A 17,341-nucleotide genomic window follows, 5' to 3' on the forward strand; every position below is an offset into this window, starting at 1 on the left:
ACAAAGCTGTTTCGGGCCGGGTGAGAAGGTTTCACATCGCTCTGTTGGTGGACCATTCCTGCGACAAGCAATACATATAGTTAGACGCATGTATGAACGTCGACCTGACATGGGTATCGTTGCCGCGAACAAGGTTCTAGAGTGTCTTAATGGCTGATCTTATATGTATCGCTCCTACAGCAAAACGTAGATTCCTGGACGAAATACTGATAAGAACGATATCATCCAAGATACCCTGATGGCATGGAGTGCAGGTCCGATGTTCGGCCCGCGGGAGTATTCCTTCACGCATGTGGTGACCGCGAGGGCGTTGCAGAGATAAGATTTTGCGAGAGCAGCTGGCCTAGACACACGAAGAAACATCTACCAAATCATACGTTGGGGTGAGGTGTTAGAGGCGCAAGTTGTCGAAGGTCTGTATCGTCCTACGCGTCGGTGTTTGCTCCCCGCAAATGCGGGGGAAGGTTTCTACACCCAGTGGAGATCGGTCCGAGATATCGGCATTGTCGCCGACAGCGCATAAGCTACGTCAACGTGGGATAAAGGTTCGCGCGCCGCTGCAGGGTAATGATTCTTGTGACTGTTAGTACTTGCTCTATTGTTGTTTCACTTCTGGCAGTAAGGACTCTCTTGCCGATCCATCCACCTTCTCAACGATCACAATGACGCAACGAGCCGCTCTCCTCATCGGCGCGCTCACGCACACAAGAAAAGAGTGGGAGCAGATAAGAAGCATCGCCTCGAAGTTGTACGAGTACCCCTCCGGCACACGAGAAGAGTTCATCTCCAAGTGCAAGTCCGGAGCATTCGATGGCATATATGCGTTGTACCGCTCAAATGATTCAAATAAGTACACTGGAAACTTTAACGACGAGCTTCTTGATGTGCTTCCGAAGTCACTGAAGTTCATATGCCACAATGGCGCGGGCTACGATAACATCGACGTTCCGGCATGTACGAAGCGTGGTATCTCTGTCAGCAGCACGCCAATCGCTGTGGACGATGCCACGGCAGATGTGGCGATATTCCTGATGTTAGGCGCGTTGCGGAACATCACGCATTCTTTCCAAGCTGTTAGACAAGGTGCGCTCAATGTAGCTATGCTTTGGAGGGAGCTGACCTGGCGATACAGGCAAATGGCGCGGTAACTTCGCACTCGGCCACGACCCCAAGAACAAGGTGCTCGGAATATTGGGTATGGGCGGAATCGGTTCCGCTGTTGCACATCGTGCAAAGGCCTTTGGTATGAAGATTCAATACCATAACCGGAAACAGCTGCCAGCGGAGAAAGAGGAAGGTTCGAAGTATGTGACTTTCGACGAGCTGCTCGAAACGTCCGACGTGCTCAGTCTCAACTTGTCGCTCAACGCGTCTACGAGACACATCATCGGCAAAGACGAATTTGACAAAATGAAGGATGGAATCATCATCGTTAATACCGCGCGCGGTCCGTTGATTGACGAGGCTGCATTGGTGGATGCGTTGAAGAGCGGGAAGGTCTGGAGTGCAGGACTTGACGTCTTCGAAGAGGAGCCCAAGATCCATCCGGGTCTCCTTGAAGCTGAGAATGTGGTGCTGTTGCCTCACATGGGCACTGCGACGTATGAAACGCAGCGTGATATGGAGCTCTTGGTTTTGGATAACCTGAAAGCGGCCCTACAGAGTGACACGCTGTTAACACAAGTGCCGGAGCAGAAGCAAGAGTCGGCGAGGATATAGTGTAGATTCGAACGATCCTTTGCACGTTAACGAAGCGCTAGATTGGTCGATGATAGAACGAATACGAGCCTGATAAATGTTATAGCTTCGAGGTGAGCCAGCCAGGTGCTGTAAGCTATCGTCACTCAGAAAAACGTATGATGTGTTGAAACTGAGATGCAGCGAGCAGTCCCCCGTGGAGCAGATGCCCATACACTTTGCGGCAATTGATATCAAAGCTCTCATAAAATCGAGGACGCGCAAATTACGAGCATGCGAGATGGTGATACTCAGCAAAAGCGATACCTTAACGCAAACATGACACGCACTACGGTGAGGTAAAGACTGATATTATAGCAACGTGTGCCCTTGCGTGGCTAGCAACAAAGCGATATTAGGACTACGACATGTCGATGAGGACTTTGACTAGGTCAAAGATAATGTCTCCTCAACCAAAGACATCTCAAATTGTTCGAGCATCGCCGCAGCGTCAGAGTTTTCAATCTTCGACAAACCGGGTCGTCGACCAATCCTCCACAAACCGAGTCGTCTCCATGTAAGGACTTCGCCGTCAGCTTCTCGATCAGGGACTAGGACAAGACCAATATATATCCAAATTAACATATATCTTGTGTTCGTGCCGACGACTGCGAGTTTCACTTTTTCCATATTGAACGATTGCTCTGTGTCGTCTGGCCAGTACTGGGTGTATATGTTTTCTTGAAATGTTAGTAGGGTTGATTGTACCGAGTCATTGGAATTCTGAGTCAAAGTTGCATATACAGTTCTCATGGACAAGTCAATGCGTGCCCCTCGTACATTGTGATGGTTATGCAACCCATTGGGGAGGGATACCGCAACAACACGCGCCCAGCTCCAGCTTTTCAGTTCAAAGTGTACCCACGACAACCACGTCGCCGACAGTGTCATATAGCTGTACGTGCCTGGCGCGGCCAGCTTTGAACTGAATCACGACCAACTAGGGACCTCGTCCGTCGATAGTTTGCGCAAATCTTCGTGTTTCTGTTTATGCCAAAGGAGGCCTGGCTGAAGATACTCTTTCCAAAGGCCCGCAACATAGGTCAAAGCGTGAGTATTTTGCATGGCTTCCGCAATTCCTGTAAATGCCATGACTCTATCGCTCTCTTGCGTCAAAAACATCGCTGCATAATTCGAGCAGAGACATTGCCACATTTCAAGGAACGAGTACAGTCTCTGCCAATCTTCATGGTTTTCTGGTGGAATGTCCAGGCCTGAGATGCTGAGATGAGGCGCTTCACGCATAATGTCAGGTTTGTCCAAATTGTCGTAGGATGCTTGAATGGGCCATTGCACGGACCCGTAATCGCCAATAAGCTCATCGCTGAACGTCTGGAAGCATTCCCATATCAGGTTTTGATGACCAAGATAGATAGTACGTCGACATAGTAGCCTCTCTTGCATGACCCAAGCCCGATGAAGCAGGGGCCAATCAGCTCGCTCCAACCAATAAAATGCGCGGCCCCAAGGAGGTTGGGAGCGAGATACATATATTCCATCAGACTGACGAGATGCTCGACGCACAATGCATGGAGCATAGCATCTAGGGTCTTCGCGTGGCTTCGGCGGAGGGTTCTCCGGAGGAAATAGATATGCTAAGTTGCACATTGCGTGACCATAGGTGGCAGCCATCTTGCTAGCCTCTCGTGTCCAATCCGCCTTAGAGTCCTGAATTATGCAGAGTGAGTCGATCCACAGATAACAAAGTCCTAAAGCGCGAGCAGTCCGAATAGCTTCGACATAAATATGTGAGATCTCGGTTTCTGAAATGTCTTTCTGGAACTCTTCGAGGCGGTCTTGTACCAAACGTAGCTGGTGCGCTGGGTTTGATCCCCACATATGACTTAAAGTCGCATATTGGAAATTGGAAAACTCGCGGTCGTATCGCCGATCATCAATATCGCAACGTAGTCGAACTTGCCCGTTTGCGATGTTGAGTATCCTCTTAGGGCGAGTGAATTTGTTATTAGAAACTTTCTTAGAAGCCATGCATTGAGGGTGCCAGTATAGACATCTATTAAGCCAGCCCTTCAACGCAGACATGTTCTGGCGGGGATCTTGAGGTACGTGTGTCCAATCTAATGCGAGTGGCCTCTTATAGTCGTTCCGTTCCGTAGCACGCCCTGAAATCAACGTCAGCCTGACGTTGTCGAGTAGCGTGTAGAAGTTTAGCGAGCATTCTGACATTTGTATGTTTGGAAGGTGAGGCCGGTATCAAGACGGTCCGCATCGTCAGGATCAATGGAACAATAGACACAATTGGTGTTGGAGCCTTGAAACAGCGTAAATCCCGCTCCAGTCTCACTGTGTACCCCTTTGGTGTTATGACAAGCTGCTATCAGCTTGCAAAGATGACAAGGATTGGCTTCATCAGTCAGTTGTCCTATGGTCCAGAGCTTGCATTTTTCAGGCAATAATAGTAGTTCATAGCGCCCGTTTCTCCTGAGCTGTTCGAGTACTTTACTCTCTCGCGTGAAGGTCAAGCACCTATCACAAAGCTGGTGAAGCGGCACCGAATCACTGGGGGCGGACCCGACTCGACGACGTTTGGGCATGCTGAAGGAAGGAAGTTCGTGTAGATTGTTTGACAATCGTAGAGGATCATGGAAGGCTTTCGCTGATGAAAACTTCCGCGTCTGCCTGTATTTAGGCACCAGGAAAGCGGGGTCTGAACGACCAGGCTGTGGTGGCTCAGTATCATGCTGTGTATCTTCGCTTACCCTGGACTGCATAGAAAGTCGTAACGAGGCTACGTTCGTGAGACTTTTGCACCCGTTGAGCAAGCAATGGTGGATGCCTGCAAGATTTGCCATACGGAATGAAAAGAGAAGCAGACACAGAAGGGGAGGCACTTGTCTGTCGATATTTCAAGATCCGAAGGGTACTCCAGGCACGGAAGAAGGATCAAAAGGAACGCTGACCTTGAATTGCGACCTGAACAAAGAGAAAAAGCAATTCTTCAACGAGGGCAATCTGTCATGGTTCCTCACATACATAATGGGCGACGGTAGCACGTGGGTAGCTATACATAAACAAGGAAGGAACCGCAAGCGCAAGCCGACAACACCCGACCTGCCGACGTGGTGGAACTCCGCCAACTACACTCCACCAGAGCGTAAAGCTCCACTGCACTTGCTCGTAAAGACGGACGATATAGGATCCTTCGCACAATTTTTCCAAATGTCACGAAAAAGATGTGGGCCATCTTCGGAGGGCGGCAGTGCGTAGGTGTTTGACTCAACCAGGCCGCTAAAGAACAGAAGAGTATAAGAGCGCAAAAAAGACGCATTGCCGTCAATTGCAACATCTAAGTCTTAATTCGACTCTCGTCCGAAGCTTCGATACCCTCAAATTCGACTGCGATAACGTTTCCGCATCGTTAACCCGGTTTCCCAGATATCAAGATGACCACCCCAATCCCCGCATACGAAGCCGTCATAAACATCATCTACAAACGCACACCCGGCTTCAGGCTCGACATCGACTATCTTCTCCAAACCCACATTCCCATGGTCGCCAAAGAATGGGCCCCACACGGCTTGCTGGGCGCCACCGTTACCGAAGCGCCTGCCGACTCAGAGTACGCGTATATAGTTGCTGTCCGATTCAAGACGTTAGAAGGGTGGCAGAAAGTGTCGGCGGACCCTGAGCAGATGGGTCTATTGATGGCGGATGTCCCGAACTTTACGAACGGGACGCCGGATTTTGTGGTGGGGACGGTGGTGAAGGGAGGGATAATTGAGGCGCCGTAGGAAACACCTATATAATGTATATATGTGTATCGGCGTATCGGCGTGTCGATATTCATGTAAAAGTCCTCATGTCGCTTTGTTGCAATCGTAGTCTATCGTCTCCGAAACGTGTTCATCGTGGTAGTCCGTTTCCAGCTCCCCCTGCGCTCGCCTGTGCAGTGGAAGTAGGCAGAGCTACACTAGCGCTCGCACTGCCAGCACCAGGCCTTCTCCTCAGTGCTAGCATCACAGGCTCGTCCCGAGTCTGCAGCGCTGCCGCTCTGGAGCTCGCACCTGCCGGTCCGGCATTGGTGCCGCTAGTTGTGCCATCCGCGGGTGCTCTTCTCGCTATCTCGTCGAGCCCTAGGTCGCGCCAGTGTATCTCCTTCTTGCCCTGCGTCGCGCGCTGAATGCCAAATGCAGCGTGCTGGTCTGGCACCACGTCGTCTTCGTCCTCGGGGTTCAGCGGCTGGAGATAATGCGGGACAAGGATCTCTTCATCGGGTAGCTGGGTGTTAGACTGCGTGAAGTCCTCGAGGAGATCGGCGTGGTGTGAGGCGTGGAAGTGGAGGTAGGTTGCGTTGGAGTCGCGAGACTGTGAACGTGAGCTAATTGTAACCCGCCCAGGAAGAAACACCTACCATGATTAGGTGGTTTGGATCAATTATCGAGCTCAGGATCGAGAATAATGAACCACAGTAATAGCAGCGCAACGCAGGTGTGAACATCAAAGACGTCCAGATGCACCCCACACGATCCCGCGTAAACATTGACTTATGTAACCCGCACGCTAGCCATAAGCAGGCAAGTCTGATCTCTACACCCTGCACATTACTCCACCTTGTTCACCCTCGTTAAGTCCGGACTGTCGCACTTTGGAATCACATTAGATCACTAATACTCAATTCCCCATTCTGAAAACGAGCCTATCCAGCAGCATGGAACCAATTCCGCCCTCTTCTCGCTACTCCTCCCCAAAGGAGCACCGGATCTCCACATAAACCCACCTTACCTCCGGACACCGAGCCCACGCCTTAGTCTAGCATGCCCTCACGATCGCCAGGACCCCGCAATCGCGGGGACGTTTCCCCTATGTATATACTCAAATACCGCGCCGTCGACGCTCCATCAAGGTCCTCACTCTACCCTAGCTTAGCATAGAATACTTCGTTTCATTGGATTAGAATGTCTACCACAGGTCGCTGCAACTGCTCCAGCATAACCGTCACGCTGGATGAATTACCGCCGAAGAGTACGATATGCTATTGGTAGGTTTTCCCACTTGCTGCGTGATTAACAGAGTAGAATTGACACATCTGGATAGCTCGAATTGCAAACGCGCGGGTTCAGGACTGTGCTCTATCGTGTACAGTAAGTGCACCCTCCCGCCCACCATAATACCACACAATTAATCATGTACTGTAAATCATAGTCCTAGACCGTTCAACCATCAAAGTCAACGACCCCAAGTCCCTCCTCAAAACATACGCAGACAACGACACGCGGAGCGGAAACACAGTGTACCGCTCTTTCTGCAGCAATTGCGGGAGTCCTATGTATTCGACCATGGGACCGGACGCTCCGAAAGTCATTTTGAAAGGTGGGATCTTCGATGCGTATTCGGAGCCTAGCTTTGAGAATTTTCCCGAAGAGAGGCCCGGGTGGTTGAATGTGAAGGCGGAGGTGTAACGATTTGGTACATGTAGGGGGAAGGTGGTTGTCGGCGCAGCGTTGTAGTAGTGCGCGCACAAGCATTTCACAGTGATTGACATATTCATGAAGCGATAGTGTTCATCCAAGAAATAAATATGGTACATTGCATCGTATATCGTTAGCCTTTCTCGCTCACCCTATCCCTATATATACTTGATGGCGAAGGTCTCCGTCTCCGTAACGTCGTAGTCGCTCTCCTTGGCCATGTCTCCAAAGATGTGCAACGCGCTGACCTTGAACGTGTACGACCCTGCCGGCGCAAAAGATCCATCCTCCAATTGTCCGTTGAACTCCCAGACTGAACCTCCGCGCGGCAGATACACCTGCGGGAAGCCGAAGATGTTGCCGAGCGAAGAGGTATTGTATCCAGTTTGCGGGATGACCTCGAGTTTGACGTAGGAGCTTCCAAGCGCAAGGCCGAGGAAAACTTCTGGGTAGGCGGTACCGTTGGGTGCAGTGCCGTTATTGGAGGGGATAGTGAAGGTCTGGTTGCCGCTGATGGGGTTGGCGTTGGGGTCGGCAGAGGTGGTAAGGTATGTGTCGGCTGCACTGAGAACGGTTGCGTTCTTCATGCTGCCTACTACGCCTAGGTAGGGGAGGCTCAACGAGTCACTGGTCGAGTTCAAGGTGATGTATCCGCTGTATACTGGAAGACGGGTTGCGTCGAGCGCAGGAGGCGACACGGTGACCGAGACGACTGCAGATCCACCGGCTGGGACAGTGACTTTGTCTTCGCTGAAACTCAGAGTGGCGCCAGTGGTGTCCAGCTCGTTGGGGAAAGGGCTTGGGAAGATGGTGCCCGCCTCCAGAGTATAGCCGGTAGCCGCAACGACGTTAGCGAGGTCAAACGTGACTTCATCACCACCAGTATTTTGGATAGTGAAGTTCGTGGTTTGAACGAGGTTAGCAGTGTCGTTGAAGGAGATGCTGGAAACGCTGAGGACGGTCTTCGCGTATGCAGCGTCGTAGGCTTGAAGCAGTCCACTACCTTGCTGGGCGACAGGAGCAAGGACAGGGTAAGTTGAGGCACCGTCGTTGAAAAGATTAGGGTTGGACGTTGCCGAAAGGACATTCTCGAGTTCCACTGGGTCGAATGTACCGCGAACCTCCGCGACCAAGGCAGTGATAGCAGCCGCGAGAGGGCATGCCATTGAAGTACCAGAGAGAACAGCATAGCTGCCGAGAGCACGTGGGTATGTCGAAAGGATCATGCCACCCGGCGCTGCGAGCTGGGGTTTGACGTCGACCTCGTACGTAGGACCCCAGGAAGTGTAAGTGCTGAGGAATCCACCAGTTACGTCATTTGGCTGAGAAACAATGTAGATCGGGGCAACCTTCGGGTCGACAATGTTCACGGTGACGGTGATGCCACTCGCCAAGTCGGCGACCCACTCCTCGCCCTGTTCCGCTGTCACCATGCCTGTTCCTTCGATACCATCAACGGCGGCAGAAACCGAAATGAGTCTGCTCAGACATTAGGACACTGTAGAGCTGTAGAGCTGTATCGTACTTACCCTTCGACATTGTTATAGAACAGGACGTATTTCGCTCCGTAGGCGGCCGCATTGGTTGCCTTCTGGACGAAGGTGCACGTTCCTCTACGGATCAACACGATGTAGCCAGAAAGATCAGGGGTGTCGGCCGGGTACGCATCGCAACCATTCGCGGTGTCGGTCGGATCGTTGTTTACATTCCATAGCGGAAGGCTGACGTTGGGCCAGTTGGCTGGGCTACCAGGTGTCCATCCGAACGACTCGGTCGAAGAATTACCGGTGCTGTATGTTGCGTTGGTGAGGACCTGAGGGGACTGAGTGTTATCAACTGAGGCGATTGCCGTTACGCCTTTGCCGTTGGCTGCCGTGCTGGCGTAGAACAAGCCTTGGTCGCTGGAAATGTGTTAGCTAAAGACTAGATATAACTTGAGATTGTACGCACCCATCGTTACCAGCACTAACAGTGCATGGAACACCCGCCTCGACGATGCGCTGGACAGCGACAGCCCAGGGGTCTTCCGTCCATCCAGAGGCTCCGCCAATGGAAGCGGTGATGATGTCGCTACCATCTTCGTAGGCTTGATTGTAGGCCGCAATGAGGACATCGTTGCCGGCACTGCCTCCACAACCAAAGACTCTGTATGCTCCAAGTGTGACGTCGGGCGCGGCGCCCGTAAAGCCATAGGGGTTTTCTTGTGCGGCAATGATACCAGCAACGTGGCTTCCATGGCCTTCGCACTCGTCGATCGGATCTGGGTCAGGTACCGGTGTGTTGAAGCCAGTGTAGTCGTCGCCAACAAGGTCCGTGCCGTACGATACCAAATGACCGGCGCCGAAACCACCACCTAGTGCAGGATGAAGATAGTCTATGCCAGTGTCGATGACTGCAATCTTGATGCCTGATCCTGTCACACCCTCTTGACGAAGCTGGTTTACTTGCGTCATGACGTGCGTCGAAAATGTGTCGGTGGTGGCATTTCCGGATTGTCGCTTCTTCAGCGCTGCCTGCGCAAACTCGGTGCGACCATCGGTGCCTTTCCAGATAACCTCGTCTTTCGGCACATTGAAGATGCGTACAGGCCACATTCGCATGACCATGTCCATGTTGGCGATCTTCGCCGCGGCACCATCCATGTCCGAAACATTCTTCAATTGGAACGAGGTACCTTTGAAGAGCTTGTAGTCCAGCTTGAGGCGGTGCTTCACAGCAACATCATCGCTTCCGAGCGTGCTGTAGAAAGAATCCGAGTCATGGTTATCAGCCAATTCCACGATGTAAGCACCTGGAACTACCTGCGCTGAAGGCAATTTCGAGGTTGCAGCAGCAGCGACGGAGACTGCGCTCCCAAGAAGGGGCAGAAAAGACGTCCAGTGCACCATGGTGGGCAACTCGGAAACGAAACGAAACGAGAAGTGAACGAAAGTCCCAAGGATCCGCGTTGGATGAAGACGTGTCCAGCGAGAGCTATTGCATAGTTATATATCTAGATAGCTCGGCAGACGCGATGCAGCGTGATTCGGCCTCGGGAGGGCGCATACAGATCCCGCCATTGCTCCTCTGGGCGTCTTGGGTGACTACACCCGATGAGAAAGGTATTAATCAAAAGCACGCGCAACACAGATGCACGCCGTGAGACATGTATACCGGGGGGCGAGGCGGAACATCCATAGAAGACGGATTAGGAAGGTGAGTATAGCCATGTGCAGGGGTAGCTAGGAAAGACTTGAGCGGAAGAGGCAGGATAGGCGCTGCCAAGAAGAGCTTCGCAATGCTCATCCTTATCAAGATATGCAGGTACTCGTAGGCCGGTGAAATTGCGGGCACAGGCGAGCAACCAGTTCTGGAGTGTGTAGAAGGCGCGCACTGTGTAGGCAGCTGACCTGCTCCATCGAGTTTAGCATCACGGTAACGAAAACACCAGGTGGGTACCAAATCCGCCTTTGAGGGATCGAGGCTTGCGAACTTGAGTCCAAACCTAAAGTCCATGGACGATGGCTTTGATCAGGATGCCGAACTCAAATGGGCTGATCCAGGCGCTGTGGAGGGGAGGGGTGGAGTGCATCATGGCCCGACGCGCATGCAATAAAACACGCTCATGGTCAGCCCTGAGGGTGCATGCGCGCCGGGTGTTCCGTCTACCAGGGTAGCTGAGATTGGATTTGCGGAGGCGGCGAAATCCAGATGCGATTGTCGGAGGTCGTTATCAGGCCTCTCCTCCGGCCGCCATTGGAGAGGGGGTGCACATGGGCTTGCCGGCTCAGTGGCGCAAGTGCTAGAAAACCATAGCTCTCGGTAGTATAGCTCTTGTACAGAATGCCTCCTTATCTTCAGCAGGCCTTTACGGACTTCGTCATGGTGATTCATGTAAAGCCTCGTCACCCGATCCGGGAAATGGTTGTACATTATCCTCTTCTGGGGACTCGTCGAATGGTGGGCGGAGCTGAGGTCCCTTTTCTCAGTGCCGGCCGGCTGTTCACCGTCTCCGTAATGGGAGAAGGAAAGAGTCAGCCGCAAGGTTGAATACCATGGTACGAGCAGCGATCACAACAAGCCACAATGCGCCTTAGACGTAGGCAATAATGTGTTCGGGATCTTGAGGTGGAGAGGTGGGGAACGAGGTGGTGAGCGGCCTGGGACGGACCGCAAGGAACGGCGATCGAGGGCGCTAAGCCCTTTTGATGGCCATCGTGCCACCGCATAAGGAACGCCCGACTCACCACCAAGAATTATTTTTTGCAAGACAAAATGAAGATCGTGTGAAGAACCGTACACCCCGTCCACTCGTTCGCGTCACGATACTGCATCAGCTCTTGCGACCAACATGAATATGAACAACTTCAGCTTATAGACAATTTCACTCTCCCCCAACCAATAGGTAACGAATGCATATATACACGAAGTGTTGCGGAATCACGGGCTTTGTGTCCAGGCCTTTTCCAATGATGTAAGCATTGGTCCTACTCCTGTCGCAACCCCCACCTCATCTGCCTCTTTTTCAACCCCGTCAAGAAGCTCTTTATACTGGCGACGAACCCAGGGTTCGTCCAAGCCTGAGACGCATCCCACATCATCACACCGCCGAAGCTAGAGAACTGCGCGCTGTACTGAATGACCGGCTGTAGAGCGGTTGCCGTTTGGTAGTATCCTGCGCCAGCTGCTCCAGTGTTTGCCGGCACCCCGAGGAGGACCTTCGCAGCTGGGTTCTTCGACGCCTTGGCCCATGTATCCCACTGCTGGAAGTTGAAATTATTTTGAGTATTCGTTCCAGGGGTGTACGACCTAGTAGCGCAATAGTTGTTATAGAACTGGACGTTGACCCAGTCCAGAGGCACATTAGTGAGGATATCCTTTCTGTTATAAGTAGCCATATAATATATCTAAAGAGGCAGCGCTTACCAAATTATAAGCATCGGGGTAGAAGCATTGCGGCGCGGCGCTGAGGTACCTCTTTCCAGTCGCAGCATTCATGCGGGTACGTAGTTGATTTGCGAAGGTGGCCATGTTGGAAACGTTCGCCTAAAGACTTAGTACTCTACGTAGAGGATCGATGGACAGAGCGTACCTCAAAATCAAAATCGAACCCATCTAAGACACTGTCTGCAAATGGGCGAAGGGCACCACTGCTAGACTGAACAGGGCCAAACATTGCCCAGATCTTGTCCGCAGCGGCCGTGGCAAGAGCAGCCGACGTGAAGCCACCTTCGTTGTAAGAGTCACCGCCAATCGAAAGCATGATGGTCTTCCCCTTGCCCTGGCATGTTTTGATATCCGCTCTGTGCAGCAAATTAACAAGGCCCTGTTGGAGAAAAGGGGTTAGAGGAGGAAGGATCGTAGCCATAGCTAGAGTATACCTAGGTATGTGGTGCAGGCCACAGCGTCATGAAAAAAAAGAAGAGTACAGGGCACTTACGCGATCTGAGGGCAATTAAATGTCTCTGTGCCTGCGAAAAGGGTACAATTGTCCCCCGCGTTGGCAAAGTTCAGGATAGGTTGGCCGTTAGTGCCACTGAAGCGAAGCAAGAACGAGAGAAGGAGGACCTGTACTGTTGGTCAGCTAGCCTCAGAAAGGCCCGTGCTACTTTCCAACATACGTCAACATTAGCATCTGTACAGTTACAATTAGCGACATGAAGAAGAACGTCGGCAACTTGAACCTACCGCAATAGGTCGATAGACGAGACTGTGTGCTCTGCTGTCCCGCAGAGTTCTGTCCCCAGTAAAGGACGACGTTAGATTTACTGGCTGCGTTGTATCCGGCGCGAACGGAGGCCGCGGCAGCCAAGATGATGGAGAAGCTTGCAAAAAGGCCCATGGTGGTAATATGTACAACGAAGCAGAGAAGTTAGCAGAGAGGTGTTTCCAGAGGAAGCTGTCTTCAAGAAGCGCAGGATGGTCAATAACGGCCGGCTTTATACCTGCACCGGAGGTTTAATGGTAGATCACGCTTCACGCTGAGTCCTAGGTTTCGACCACTTATCTCTCACGGCAGTGCTCCCCAGTACGTACTGAGTACGACCACGCACGGGGACGGTAGTTTTGCGGCAGTGTAGACAGACCACAGTATGAACAGTGCCATTACGACAAACCTACGGTCCCCGTGCGTCGTCACACCCAGTACGTAGTGTCGGGTCCCAGCGTTGACTCACGTAGCGGCGGTAATGTTGGGTTGCGATGGCATTCGATTGGTGAAAGTAGAGCGAGCTTCCCCAACGGTGGATAATAGGTTACAATTCTTCTCCCTCGACGGTGCGGCGTGACGGGGGTTGAGCGTCAATGTAACTAGGCGTTAAGACCGGTGACAGTGTGAAGCTGGTGTAGGGCACTCCAGGGGTGCACACTGGGATATACAACCCATCTATGGTCAGCCATGCGGCAAGAGAGATTGGACTGAGACTTGTCATGCGGGCGCTTCTCAGAGGGGGGTTCAACAAAAGCCATGTATGAGCATTGCGCTGGTTTTGAAACGTCGAGTTACGACAGGAAAAAGTGAAAGGTGAGGATATGAGTTCGTTTGTAATACTCGATAGACAATGTCCATCGTAGCACAAAAGTTCAATTTGGGTATCTAAAACATAGTAGCCATGAAGTTGGAGCTGGCTATCTGGATAAGCTCATCAGCCGAAGGACACATGCCAGTATGCGGTTTCGGCGAACTATCCAACTGAGCCAATGAGAAGGGGCGATTACTCGACATTGGGCCCTATCACGAGTGGATATCCCGTCCCAAAGCTGCAGGAACAGAATGGAGTGTACTTGCAATTGGACGGAGTTCGCAAGGGTCTTCAGGAGTCCAGCGCTTTGACGATACCTTCCTTTTTCGGTAATGCCATGTGCAACATCAACGTGAGTGCCTTGCGTTGAGCCTTTATGAACGGGAGGGTCAAGAAGATGTCCAGCGGCTTTTGAGTGAGCCCGTTAGAAGTGCAGTGCCTGGAGGAAACATGTGTCCCGCGCGAACCGTATGTTTTGCTCTCTGTCCTTCTGATCGTCCCCTAAAGAAGACCTTTACTGTCTCGTGCTATGTCTGCGAAGACTTCCTGGATGACCATCTCTGCACGCCAGATGAACAAGCTGCTCAGGTCGGGAGATGCGCTCTTCGAAGTTATGTTGAGCACCAGTAACGTGTTCCTCCGAGTCTGCCCTCTACTGCCGGAACACCGCAGAGGGACAAATTGCGCACCGTAGGGAACGACTCTGAAGTCCCGATGTATTCATCGGCTAGCCTCCATTGGGTTGTACGTTGATCGTGTAGCGCCCCGAATGCAACTCTGGCCGGCAAGCCCCAATTGGTGGGGGACGATAAGTATTTCTAGTCCGATGATACGTGCGGCCAGCTTGTAGCGAAGCCCCACTACTGGTGTTTTAGGTGGAAAGGCTGGCTAGACCAAAGGTATCATCGCAGCGTGAGTATTTGTGAGTCCACCGTCGCAAAGTACTCCTCCAGTTTCTTAAAAGCTCGGTCACATGGACTGTAAGCGCGACCAATCCTAACGTAAGGGTTTCTTTCTGGGTTGACGACGTTGCTCGCGATAAGGAAAAACCAATGTCGATCCGTCCCTCCGATAAGTATGAGTTGAACTGTGGTATTGTCGTAGTACGAATCAGGAATGTCCACACGTTCGAATAGAGCCACTTTCGAAGAGCCACCCATGTCGACGTAAAGCGACGATTGAGACGGTTCTCGAGCATGGTAGGTAAGAGTTCCTTTGAGCACTTTCGCCCTCAATAAGAGCTCCGCAATCTCGAGAGAAGACCCAAATTCGACCTGCGACCAACAAATGCGGGGATGTATGAGTTCGATCTTTTTTGAAGTAAGGCGGAAGCTCGGGTATTGCACAGCTCCTGGTAAGCTCATCCATGTCCAGGATGGATATGGAGCGATTCTTCTTCGCGCTGCTGGCTCATCCCAGATTCCTCTTTCCCACAGCAGTCCCTCGGCGAGATCTTGCTTCCAAAGACCAAGCAGCGGCTCATCTTTCTTTAGGTCCTGTACAAAGGTGATCAAACCAAGAAGTGCGATCCACTGATTCTCATCATTATGCTTTTTCTGCATCGAATATTCCGACACCCAGTACGCCCAGCTCCTTCGGAGGTCGACGGGATTCGATGCAGAGACCGGGGTGGATGATTGACGCTGCGCAGCCACAAAAAAGTCGAGAAGAGTTTGACAACCTTGACAACTCTTGCTGGATATTCTCAATCTCGAGATGCGCGGCACTTTTCGCCTAGCTAGTCCAATGGGTTTGAAAGTATCGTAACATTCTTGGCAGAGACCGTCTCCTGTTCCAGTTGGCGTGGTTGGGAAGTCATCCAGCTGGAAGGTGATCTTGACCGGAGGATCCATGACATTGGCGGTTACAAGTTCGCTTGCATTCGAGTGACGGATCTTTCGGGAAAGACTGAAGGTTGATGAAGATTACGCCGAACTTGGCACGGAGGCTGGCTAGCAACTCAGGGGCGGGCCGATGTCAACGCTAGACGTAGAGCCACACAGACAATAGTTGCTAGACGGCGGGTCTTGAAACCATAGCGTGTGCAGCAACACATGGGACTCCCAAATATGCGTGTGCTGGAGGATGACGAGGATGCTGTTGCTCGGCCTTTCTGATGGGGCGGGGTCTGCAGATGCCCATGTTGCTGTGGAACGTGACCCGCAGCCAGATCATTGGGCGCTAATACGCGCGCTCAATTCTCCTTGTTTCTTCACACAATTCGTGTGCACAATTGTGAACGCGTCCTAGAGACGAGTGGCTTGCTCACTGAATCGCAACTGTCGTATGTTCAAGGGGCAGTCGAAAGCTCCCCTAAGCCCAAACCTCAGGCAAATCTTAGGGCACGGCCAGCGATGTACATATGCATGCGTAGCATTATTTTGACATCGCCAACTGGTTCCCGGTCCCTTTCCGATCGCGAAGGTGTCTGGTAGTGTAAGGTGTTCCTGTGCGCAGACGTTCGTGCGAGCACGCAGGACGTCTTCCGCGGCCAGGATTCTCTTCGAAGAACGCACGATTGACGCGGTTGTATCGGCTGCCCCATACAAGGTACGAAGTGTCTCTGTCAGGTTAGAAGGTCGTATAAAAGAGTGCAACAAGGCCGCAGTCCAGATCTACAAGATGCTGGTCTCAGTGCTGGGTACCTGCCGATCGCCTGCCGATCATCTGTGGCTGTGCTGGCCCGGGCTCAGGCCTTTTCGGAATGTGACGGCAATGGCGCCTGCGATCAGTACTCCATGCATGCACCGCGCGTGCCACATTCTTCACATTGTTCACCATGTCGTCTGATTGATGATATACAAATGCGTATCGGAGATGACCTCGGACTTTGTCCAGATGTCCGTGGGAAGGCCTTGAAAACGCTCCTTCGGCAGCATGGTGTTTAGGGGGAGGCCGAGTAAGGCCTGCTTCGCATGCCGTGGAAGACGTATCAAGGTATGCAAGTGCGTTCAGTTGATTCACGTCGACACTGTGTTCATTGCGCTGCAGTCTTTCCATCCCGACAATGGCATAGAATGGGCCAGGCTATTCTAGAGGTCGCCCTGAGATCATAGCATGCGCACGAACTTAGGAACAATAATTCATTGCTGACAAGCCCTTAGTGTGACAGGGCCAAGGCGGGTTGCGGTCAATGTTCACGCATGGACATACCTTGCCCGGGCTATCCGGACCCTCTGGAGCAAGGCTATAGAGATCAGAGCGAACTGGTCATGAAGAAAGCCGAAGCGAGCTACAAGAGAAAAGTGCGCCGCGAAGGAAAGCCTAAGCTGTCTCCGTCCAGTCCCTCAAGTATGGTGACATCTACTGCATCAGAAGACTCTTCTGGAGCAGACCTGATGATAGGACTGCTGTGTCGCAATCCATCACTACATCTCGACACAATCGCGGTAACAGAGTTCATGGCTTCTTACGTACCACAAAGTCCCTTTGACTACCTACCGGTCATCTATACAGACTCGCAACCAGGATCGTCTTTGAGTGTCAACGTACAAGCGGTTTCGCTCGCTATGACTGCTAGCAAGCTAAAGGATCCTCACGTCCTGCATCTTGCAAGGCAACTCTATACGACCGCACTGTCCGATACAAACACTGCGCTCAGAAACCCAGAGAAAGCCATACAAAACAGTACTTTCATATCAGTTCTTCTCCTGGGTCTATTCGAGGCTCTTGCTT

At 52.0% G+C, this 17,341-nt stretch overlaps 5 protein-coding genes across 5 annotated transcripts; 2 read left to right on the forward strand and 3 right to left on the reverse strand.

Moving 5' to 3' along the window:
- Positions 1 to 662: 662 nt before the first annotated feature.
- N0V89_003547 (uncharacterized protein) lies at positions 663 to 1,719 on the forward strand (the record flags this gene model as incomplete). Its single annotated transcript, XM_056212348.1, has 2 exons — positions 663 to 1,083; positions 1,133 to 1,719. 2 exons carry the CDS (start codon positions 663 to 665, stop codon positions 1,717 to 1,719), a joined length of 1,008 nt encoding a protein of 335 aa, XP_056072656.1.
- A 3,422-nt stretch (positions 1,720 to 5,141) lies between these two features.
- On the forward strand, positions 5,142 to 5,489 carry N0V89_003548 (uncharacterized protein; the record flags this gene model as incomplete). The annotated part of the gene is made up of 1 exon (XM_056212349.1): positions 5,142 to 5,489. One exon carries the CDS (start codon positions 5,142 to 5,144, stop codon positions 5,487 to 5,489), a length of 348 nt encoding a protein of 115 aa, XP_056072657.1.
- A 112-nt stretch (positions 5,490 to 5,601) lies between these two features.
- Positions 5,602 to 6,112, reverse strand: N0V89_003549 (uncharacterized protein; the record flags this gene model as incomplete). The annotated part of the gene is made up of 2 exons (XM_056212350.1): positions 5,602 to 6,063; positions 6,110 to 6,112. The coding sequence occupies 2 exons, from the start codon at positions 6,110 to 6,112 to the stop codon at positions 5,602 to 5,604; spliced, it is 465 nt and encodes a 154-aa protein (XP_056072658.1).
- Positions 6,113 to 7,324: 1,212 nt separating this feature from the next.
- Positions 7,325 to 10,054, reverse strand: N0V89_003550 (uncharacterized protein; the record flags this gene model as incomplete). Its single annotated transcript, XM_056212351.1, has 3 exons — positions 7,325 to 8,645; positions 8,696 to 9,067; positions 9,117 to 10,054. The coding sequence occupies 3 exons, from the start codon at positions 10,052 to 10,054 to the stop codon at positions 7,325 to 7,327; spliced, it is 2,631 nt and encodes an 876-aa protein (XP_056072659.1).
- Positions 10,055 to 11,632: 1,578 nt separating this feature from the next.
- On the reverse strand, positions 11,633 to 12,987 carry CHT2_2 (Chitinase 2; the record flags this gene model as incomplete). The annotated part of the gene is made up of 6 exons (XM_056212352.1): positions 11,633 to 12,026; positions 12,121 to 12,191; positions 12,238 to 12,526; positions 12,586 to 12,713; positions 12,767 to 12,780; positions 12,834 to 12,987. 6 exons carry the CDS (start codon positions 12,985 to 12,987, stop codon positions 11,633 to 11,635), a joined length of 1,050 nt encoding a protein of 349 aa, XP_056072660.1.
- Positions 12,988 to 17,341: the final 4,354 nt, after the last annotated feature.

Source organism: Didymosphaeria variabile, assembly GCF_027946475.1.
Source record: "Didymosphaeria variabile strain IMI 356815 chromosome Unknown scaffold_3, whole genome shotgun sequence".
Taxonomy (NCBI): domain Eukaryota; kingdom Fungi; phylum Ascomycota; class Dothideomycetes; order Pleosporales; family Didymosphaeriaceae; genus Didymosphaeria; species Didymosphaeria variabile.